The 9,957-nt window shown below is 36.0% G+C and overlaps 2 protein-coding genes across 2 annotated transcripts; both read left to right on the top strand.

The window, feature by feature from the left end:
• Positions 1–6,020: 6,020 nt before the first annotated feature.
• LOC136237672 (NLR family CARD domain-containing protein 3-like) lies at positions 6,021–7,466 on the top strand. Its single transcript, XM_066027890.1, has one exon. The coding sequence runs from the start codon at positions 6,021–6,023 to the stop codon at positions 7,464–7,466; it is 1,446 nt and encodes a 481-aa protein (XP_065883962.1).
• Positions 7,467–7,552: 86 nt separating this feature from the next.
• On the top strand, positions 7,553–8,728 carry LOC136237671 (protein NLRC3-like). The gene has a single exon (XM_066027889.1). It carries the CDS (start codon positions 7,553–7,555, stop codon positions 8,726–8,728), a length of 1,176 nt encoding a protein of 391 aa, XP_065883961.1.
• Positions 8,729–9,957: the final 1,229 nt, after the last annotated feature.

Here is a 9,957-nt window from a genome sequence, read left to right as displayed (position 1 = left end):
TATATTTAGGGAATTAATTCAACAATTGTGTGCATTTTTATTTGGTCACAGTAATGGGACCTGTTCTTTTCTTAGTAGGAGGTAGATGTTTACTCTTGTGTGGTCATAAAGAACTGTGTTATAGACTGTTATGCATAAACAACCAATTTTTAGTGCTTAGCTTTCTGACTACTGTTGTCACACATTAATAAACTGTGAAATGCATGCAGGTAAGGACAATGTCAAGTATTGCATATTGATAGAAAGTCCCTGTGGCGTCTCCTTCTCATAGTTTGGTATTCTTGCTATAGAGCATAGTAAAGATTCATTGTGTTATATTATTAAGTTTATGTTCTACATGACATAATTTCACAGAAATGGCAATGTTAACAGTTATTTCTTGGTCATAGCTTTGAATTCGCAAATTAATTTCTTTTTCATTATACATCTTGGTTGTTTTGAAATAACTTCTTTTCATATTTGATTGCAAGACACAAAACAGTTAACTGCATGCTTGCCAATTTTAGGGCTTTTTTTATCTGCATGCAACATTGCATTTCATCTTACTTTTCCCCTAATACAACAAATAATTATTGATCAAAGAATATAGGCCAGACAACAACTCTGTAAGTTACTGTATAATAGTAATGCATTGCAATAGTTGAGTAGCTTGTATCTGTGTTGTCTCTATAATGAAACTAGTTGAATACTCTTAAAGTTTTTACTATTGCTATGATGTGGTTAAAATTGACAACTACTTTGCATTAGTAATGCAAGTTTTTTTCAATTCAATTACCTCCAATGACAGAGTACTTTTCTCTTTACCGTTGGGTACAAATAGCTAAGAAGCAGCAGTCTGGCTATGCAGTACTATAATGCCTATATGTAGTACAGTAGCTACTGTGATTATGTGCATAATTCAACACTGTCAAATTGAGTGCCCATGAATTGGTTGCACACACACGTATATACTGCATACTTACCATTCTCTATAATCCAGGCTCTGTAACAGAATAACACTGCTGAGGTGAAATGGCTGCTATTCTAGTAAATAGCTTCTGGGGTCTAAAGAGCACATACAATAGTTGCCAAACAAACATATAAAATAATTATTCAGATTGTAAACTTAGTGACATATGTATGTACAATAAATGTATAGCTATACTTTATACTCTCAAACTTAGCATATAGGCTATCACATATTTTAATAGCATACCATACAAGACTTAATTACCTGGAATACACTATATGTCTGTATAGGCTGATATATAACGCGTGCATTATATTTACGTATTCTATTTGATGTAGTGCAACACCAGTAGTGGTATTATTAAGGGTAAGCTGACTCCTTCATTTACAAGCTTTAGCCTATAATAAGACTTTAGTAGAAGAGTAATGATACTAGAAGAGGAATGATAGTAGAAGAGTAATGATAGTATAGAAGCCGGAGTAATGATAGTAGAAGCTGGAGCAAGGTTGAGATTGATTCAGGCTATACATGCATGACTGACTGATTTAATTGCCCTTACTCATATTGGCACTGATCATGATCTGATATACTATGGTCGGTTTATTGTAAGTGCAGTGTAGCTAGTCCACCATATTGAATTAATTGAATTTCACATGGATATGTAGTACAATTACTTTAGTAGCTTGACATGGAAGGCAAGGCATATCATTCAGTCAGTGCTGACTACATAATTAAGCACAGTATACAGAACTTGCACGATAATAATAAATTTACTTTAATAATTATATTACTGCATGTAATTGTACAGTATATGTGCTATCACCTTTATGTATGATTTTATGTACCACTCTGCGTGGGCAGTTCAAAGGCACCGCCAGTGCCATAATTTGTATATTGCACTGCTGCAGACCACAGCGAGTGCATTATAACTTATAATGCACTGGTTGCGGTTTTGTAGACCACAACGAGTGCATTATAAGTTATAATGCACCGACCGCAGTGCAATGCAATAAACAGATATTGCACTGGCGGCGGTTTTGTGCAGCATAGCAAGTGCCGGTGGAGAAGACCACTACGACACCTCACCTAATAGGTGGAAAGACACTACACAGATCACTCGAATTCTTTTATAGCCTGACATGTAAAGGTCGATTGTGGGCCATAACGTCACCAATACGTATAATGTTTACAAGCAGCCAATGGCGATCGAAAAAGCCAACACGCGTATGGGTGGCCACAACTCTAGTCTACATATATATAAACGTACTTATACACCTTACTAGTCTGGTGCCATCTTAGCCCAGATTAAACTGTAGTCCACTTCGACAATAATTCAATAAAACAAATATATTCTAAATAATACTAACCTTTACGTTCGATTGTGGTAACCAGTTTTGTCATGCCACCAGATTCGAGTTTAGCCAGTGTGAATAGTAAGAATTAGACTAGTATCGTTTAGTAGTTAGGTTTTGTTTTTCTTTATTTTTTTCTTTATTATTAATTACTAGGCAGGCAGCACAGCTGGTTTGCCTAGGATGTAAATCACAGAACACGTTACAATCAATAAGTTAAAGTATGTATGGTACAATGTGTATGTTACAGTTATTAATAATAAACAGTGCATGTGTTGATTACAATTACTATTCATAAATAATAAGTTACAGCATACAGTACATACATATAATTGCTAGTTATAATCAATCAGTGAGTTATAGTGCATATATGTGACCGGATTTCACATAACAAGGCTTCCACACACACAAAATCAAACTTACGTTTTTACCAGAAATGGATTGCTGGCCTAATACACTATCACATTCCACACTGTACTTCCTTCAGGACTGGCAAGTCGGGTTTCTGTGGCAGCTTTCTTCCGACCCTGTCAAAGCCACGAGTGGGAGATTGGCGCCATTGAATGGCCATGGCTTTGTGATAATGGTGTGTAGTGAGCTGGGACTTCACAGAGAGCTCACCAATAGTGTTCTCGGTCAATTTGGAGTGATTTGAGGGCCATGGAGAGCCCAAACTTGGCCTCTGGATTCCAATCGTCTTCTTACTCCATTTTATACCTGTATATTAATGTATATTAAGACCACCATCCACCCCCACCCTCTCACCCTATTACTATCACCTGTGATATTATTACCCACTCGAGAAAAGCTGCTCAAAACAGGGCTAATTTTGGGTATCAGAAATGTATACACCCACTCAGTGATAGCTAGTAAATAGATGCATACTTGGTGCAAATTTTGTTTGCACAGCTGTAGGCACTGGGAAGTTATTACACAATGATTACTTAAAATCGCCATATCTCCTAACGAAGTTTTGTGCGTCGAAGCCGGGTTTTGTCAAATTCAGTCACATATTACAATAAAAAAGAAAAAAAAGAAAAGTTACGATAATATAGTTATACAATTAATAACTTACGTAGTTGATTAGTAAAATTATCTAGAGTAGCAGCTTCGATAGCAGAAATGGGTAGTAAGTTCCAATCACGAAAGGATTTTAGAAAGTAACTATTATGATAATGATTAGTTCTAGCAGTAGGTATATTGAAGTGAAAATAGTGTTGAAATCTAGTGAAGGGTGTGGTGGTAGTGGCTGTAATATAGGTAGGTATTTCTAGTGAAACTGAATTGTGTAGTCCTTGGTATAAGATAGAGAGCCTTGAAATTTGTCTTCTAATGTTCAATGCGGGCCATTGCAACTCTGAAAGCATGCTGGTCACACTGTTTTCCCAGTTGTAGTTAGATTTTACCCATCTGGCAGCAATTATCTGCACCCTCTCAATGGCTTGGATATCTTTAGATAAGTGAGGATCCCAGACTGAGGATGCATACTCTAGTTTTGGTCGAATTAGTCCCAGGTAGGCAGCGGATTTAACTGATTCATCACAATTGTTTAAGTTACGTCTCACAAAGTTTAGTGACTTTATTGCATTACTAGTGATGTTGCTAATGTGTGGAGAGAATGACATTGATGAGTGGAATAGGACTCCGAGATATAGATGCTGATTTGTACGAGTAAGTGCTTCATTATCTATGTAATACTGGAACTCAGGTGGTGAGGTAGATCTAGAACAGGTGAGTATAGCACATTTGTTGGTATTTAGGCTCATCTGCCATCGCTTAGTCCATTGGATGATGTAGTTTAAGTCCTGTTGTAAAAGATGATGATCTTGTTCTGAGTTAATGACACGGTATAGTACACAGTCATCTGCAAATAGTCTGACACTGATGTGATGTTAGTAGTAATGTCATTGATGTATAATAAAAACATTAGTGGGCCTAAGACTGTACCCTGTGGAACTCCTGAATCAACATGAATAGATGTTGAACTGTGACCCTTGATGACTACCCTTTGCGTTCTCTTTGTTAGCCAGCTGAATATCCAATTATAGATGTTACCTTGAATTCCATAATGGTGTAGTTTCTTCATTAAGCGTTGGTGTGGTACAGTATCAAATGCTTTATGGAAATCGATGAACACTAGGTCAACTGCATGGTGATGATCCAGTGATAGCTGGATTTCTTCTACAATATTAAGTAATTGGGTCTCGCAAGAGTGATTGGGTCTGAAGCCGTACTGTTTATCACAAAGTATTTGGTAAGCAGTCAAGTGATCCATTATGCTGTGGTAGAGGATGTGTTCTAACAGTTTACTACATATGGAAGTTAAGGAGATAGGTCGATAGTTACTGGGATTGGCTCTATCTCCCTTTTTGAATGTTGGTGTGACATTGTTTACTTAAACCGTCTATTTAGCAGATTTTTTTTTCGCTCTAGAGAATCACTATGGCGATTAGTCTATGGCGATTAGTCTATGGCGATTAGTCTGGTGCTTAGTCTATACATAGATAATATATACCTTACCTTTATCTATGGTCTATATGGCACGCTGGCATGCTGAGCACTACATGATGAGAGTGGAACAGCGAATGCAGGTTAGTGATATAATATCCCATAGCGTACTAGCTTTCAATATCTCAGGTGGCTGCAGTACTGCAGGGGGAACTTCATCGCAACGTCAGGCTTGGTTACCCATGCACAATCGATGTTAGAAACCTGGCCTTTATAAGTGTTACAGCTGTCTTGTGAGACTCTCCTCACCTATTAGGTGAATGGTACATAACAGTTATACAACGTGCACTCGTGCTCTGCCTGTATAAACGCACTTGCCTTCGGGCCTGACGGCCCTCAGGCTCGTGCGTTTATATCAGGCAGAGCACTAGTGGCCGTTGTATAACTATATAATGTACCACTCTGCGTGGACAGTTCAAAGGCACCGCCAGTGCCATAATTTGTATATTGCACTGCTGCAGACCGCAGCGAGTGCATTATAACTTATAACGCACTGGTTGCGGTTTTGTAGACCACAACGAGTGCATTATAAGTTATAATGCACCGACTGCAGTGCAATATACAGATATTGCACTGGCTGCGGTTTTTTGCAGCATAGCACAAGTGCCGGTGGCGAAGACCACTACGACACCTCACCTAATAGGTGGAAAGACACTTCACAGATCGCTCGAATTCTTTTATAGCCTGACATGTAAAGGTCGATTGTGGGCTATAACGTCACCAATACGTATAATGTTTACAAGCAGCCAATGGCGATCGAAAAAGCCAAAGCGGGTGGCCACAACTCTTGTCTACATATATATAAACGTATACTTATACACCTTACTAGTCTGGTGCCATCTTAACCCAGATTAAACTGTAGTCCACTTCGACAATGACTCAATAAAACAAATGTATTCTAAATAATACTAATCTTTACGTTCGATTGTGGTAACCAGTTTTGTCATGCCACCAGATTCGAGTTTAGCCAGTGTGAATAGTAAGAATTATAGACTAGTATCGTTTAGTAGTTAGGTTGTTGTAGTTTAAGTGATTATGTTTGGACCATGTATGTGGGGATTGTTGGTACAAAATGTGATAACTTTATTGAGTACCAGAGAAATATTATTAATGATTATGAATCAGCAAAAAGTCTATCATCTAAATATCTTCCTTATGCAGCAATATTATTTTTATTTCAATGCTACTTAGAAGCGAAAAAAATTACACAAATGCCTGAAACTCTTTCATCTGTATTTAAGGATGGAAATATTCGTATTCAGGAGGAGATGCGGCCATATGATATGGTGGCTTTGATAAATTATATACTTAAGTCTAAAACACCATGTAAGTCATTAACACTCAGTGATTGCAAGATTACCAATGAAGGATTAAGTATCTTGCAAGGATTCTTTTATGACTATAAAGAAATAATTTCAAGCATAGAGTATGTATGCCTCAGCAAAAATTATATTACTTCACTGTGGGGGACACAATCAGACCAGAGTATGTCAAGTGATAATGGACTACTTTTGGTTCCACACTTGAATTTATCTGAAACATTGTCCAATGACAATGGAATGATGGAGCTTTTTATTAATTTACAATACAACAAAACACTACTACAGCTTGACGTTTCACAAAATGATATATCCTTCATTGGAGCAATGGCTATCAGTAAATGTCTCAAAAATAATGAGACTTTGCAAAAACTAGATATATCGCACAATAAACTATTTGATGATGGAATAAAAACCATTAGTAATTCACTTAGAACAAATGGCGCATTGAAAATGCTCAACATATCTGATAATAATATTACTAATACAGGTGCAACACAAATTGCTGAAGCCATCAAAGTGAACACAACTTTGTCGCACATAAATATTTCTAGAAATTTGATTGGTAAAGAAGGGATAACGAACATATTGGTTGCCAGCACAGAGACTAAGACACTACACACTTTAGACTGTATACACAATATACTATCACGTTCTGATTATTTAGACATAACTGACTATGTAAGAAAAGAAACTACAATCAAGAAGATCAATATTTCATGGTATTGGATTACTTGTGATGAAGTTTTCCATGAACTTATTAATACAGTGATATGTTATGAAGATGGCCATGACAAAGAATCATGTATACGTGATAGGCACTGCATCAAATCGAATGATCCTGAACTCGTGCACAAGATCATTTATTGTTGTGTTAGAGATCCTTCTTTAGAGCAACTTCACTTGATCATGAGAAAACAGTTCAAGGACATTAAGCTTTTAGATATAACTGCTGAAGCAATTAGATTGAATAAGACATTAACAAAGCTTCACATTAACAAGTATGATATTGATAGTGATGAGGCACTGACAATAGGCAAATGTATAGAGTTGAACATCCTAAAAGAACTAAACATTTCTAATAACAACATAACTAACAAGGCAATGAGGAAGATTGTACAAGATATTGCTCACTATAGCACATCTTTACAGATACTTAATATTTCCTCGAATAATAAGGTTCATCCACTGTCGGTTAGTGTAATTAAATTCATTGGTGTCTTTCTCAAAAATACTAAAGCTTTACAAGAGCTTATCATGGCCTGCACTGGAATGTCTGATGAAGGGGCACGCATTATTGCAAAAGAATTCAAAGTAACTCATCATTACTTGTGCTAGATATTTCAGGTAATAAATTGTCTGACAGTGGAATTATAGACATTATTAATAGTTTGAGACAAAATAACAAATTACAAGAGTTAAAGATGTCATATAATGAAGGTGTAACAAAAGTTGGTATAAAATATTTAGGAGATTGCCTTCAAACCAACACAACTTTGTTAAAACTTGACATAATGCAACTGTGTGATGGAATAATTCCAGCCATCAGTTACTGCCTTAGTACCAATCATGCAATACAGCAAACTAGCATTTCTGGTGCAGCATATATTTCTGTGGAGAATGAACATAACATTGACATTGGGCTTGACATACTTCTGGTCACAATTGAATCAAACAAATCACTGCAAAAAGTTAGTATTAGATGTGCAGATGTGTTTGATAATGAAGCAATAGCTATAAGCAGTTGTCTGTACAACAATATAGTACTTCAACATTTTGAATTATTGGATTGTAAAATGGTTGATGTAAAAGTGAGAAAAGACATTCGGTTTTCATGGAAAACAGCTTCAAAGATATGCAGGTTTGCACATAGCATGCACTCTGAGAAAGACCTTCAAAAGATGTTACTTGAGTTTGTACGATACTATGAGCATTATATTAACAAGTTTGAGGATTTTACAACTGTACACAGAATGAGCAAGATTATAAATGCTGTAAAAGTTAACAGGACTCTTAAAACACTCATTATTATACATTGTGGAATAGGAGATGCAAGAGCAGCAGTCATCAGTGACTGTATTACACATAATACCACTATAACACAACTTGACCTGTCATGGAATCTCATCACTAGCAAGGGAGCGGTAGACTTGTTTAAAACTATTCAATTTAACACAACAATACAAAAATTAGATGTATCACACAATGAAATATGCAGTAAACTATGTAATGATGGAATTATAGCAATCAGTGATTGTCTCAAGGATAACACCACACTACATGACCTCTGTGTTACTACCCCTGATATCAGTGATCAAGCTAGTCAACATTTAGCTTCAGCTTTAAGAGAGAATTTAAGCCTCCATACTCTATCATTTCATCAGTATCATAGACAGTTATTTTCATTTGACATGATAATTCTATCAGCAATATATTATAATAAAACACTGATGAAAATGACTCTTCCATATCCATGCTTGAGTTTTGATTTTTGTGTTGTACAAAATGAAGTGGAAAGGATAAATATGAAAAGACGAAGACAAGAAATTGATACATTAAATGTACACTTCACTTTAAGTGGCAAATTGTCACCTCAGTAAGGCTCAGTTTGATGAATGGATGTATAGATGCATGTGAATGGCTGTACTGGCTGACAGTAATTACTGAATTGTCTTAAGTACGTATACATAGCTCTTAGCTTTATTGTAGTATTTTTACTGTAATTTACATTTTATCAACAGTAAATATACGCTTAGTATATATAAATACAAAAAACATCCAAGCCATGAAATTAAAAAGGGAGAAGAAGCAGTGAAGTCAAAGGTGGGCAATCACATATACATGTCCACATACGTTTTGCTAGCATTATTCTATACAGTTGTGAAGATTTGTATTAAAATTTAACGCTCATTTAAAACCAAGCAAAACACTACACACACTACTACACTGTAAAAACAAAGGTGTTGCAACTTTATGGGTGGCCTAGCTGCCATTATTTTGGGGCTCCCTTGGGGTGTTTTGTTACACCCATCAGCTAGGGTGTTACAAAACTCCCACTAGGGTGTTCAGTAAACACTGAATACAAAAGAAATTCTGACCCCTTGGGGGAGAGTATCAGCGTGGGTGTCACTGGTGCAAGCAGGATCACATCTCTGCTGTCTAAATCCCCAAATGAAGTCTAACTATATTGAAATAGAATCATACCACTACAAAACACAGTTACATTTAATACTTTTATTGTACCTTTTGCAAAGGTTAATTACCATTTACAAGGGTTACCATTTTGTATTAATAATCTAATAACCAAGCATCACTTTTGATTGTGGATTTTCACTATAGTTTTGGCAAAACATCCTATTATATTGCTGTGGAAAAACACCCTTAAAGGTGTGGGTGTAGTGTAACACCCTCTCTAGGGTGTATTCAAACATCTCTGTTTTTACAGTGTAGCTATCCCTTAATTGGTAGGTGAAATCCAAGGTTTGTCATGAATCCTGATTGATGGTAATGAAGTAGTTAAAAAGTGGTCCTGAGGGCTTAAGTATTATTGCAAAGGTAAACAGGAGCGCACTGTGAAAAAAGAGGGATATAAGATGGTATTTCCAGTGGCTTATTGAATACAAAAAAGCTTGGTATAACCTGTATTATACTAACAATCTCATGTAAGACTTCAGTTAATGTGTTAAATATACTGAAACCATATATGCAATGGTATAGCGTGGGAATTATATTAGATATAAGCTATTTGAGGTAATGTGGTAAATAAACTGAAACCATATATGCAATAGTATAGTATGGATTATACTAAAGTATAAAATGAGTATAATAC

This window comes from Dysidea avara, chromosome 11, assembly GCF_963678975.1.
Source record: "Dysidea avara chromosome 11, odDysAvar1.4, whole genome shotgun sequence".
Taxonomy (NCBI): Eukaryota; Metazoa; Porifera; class Demospongiae; order Dictyoceratida; family Dysideidae; genus Dysidea; species Dysidea avara.
This window is presented reverse-complemented; position numbering and strand designations above follow the sequence as displayed.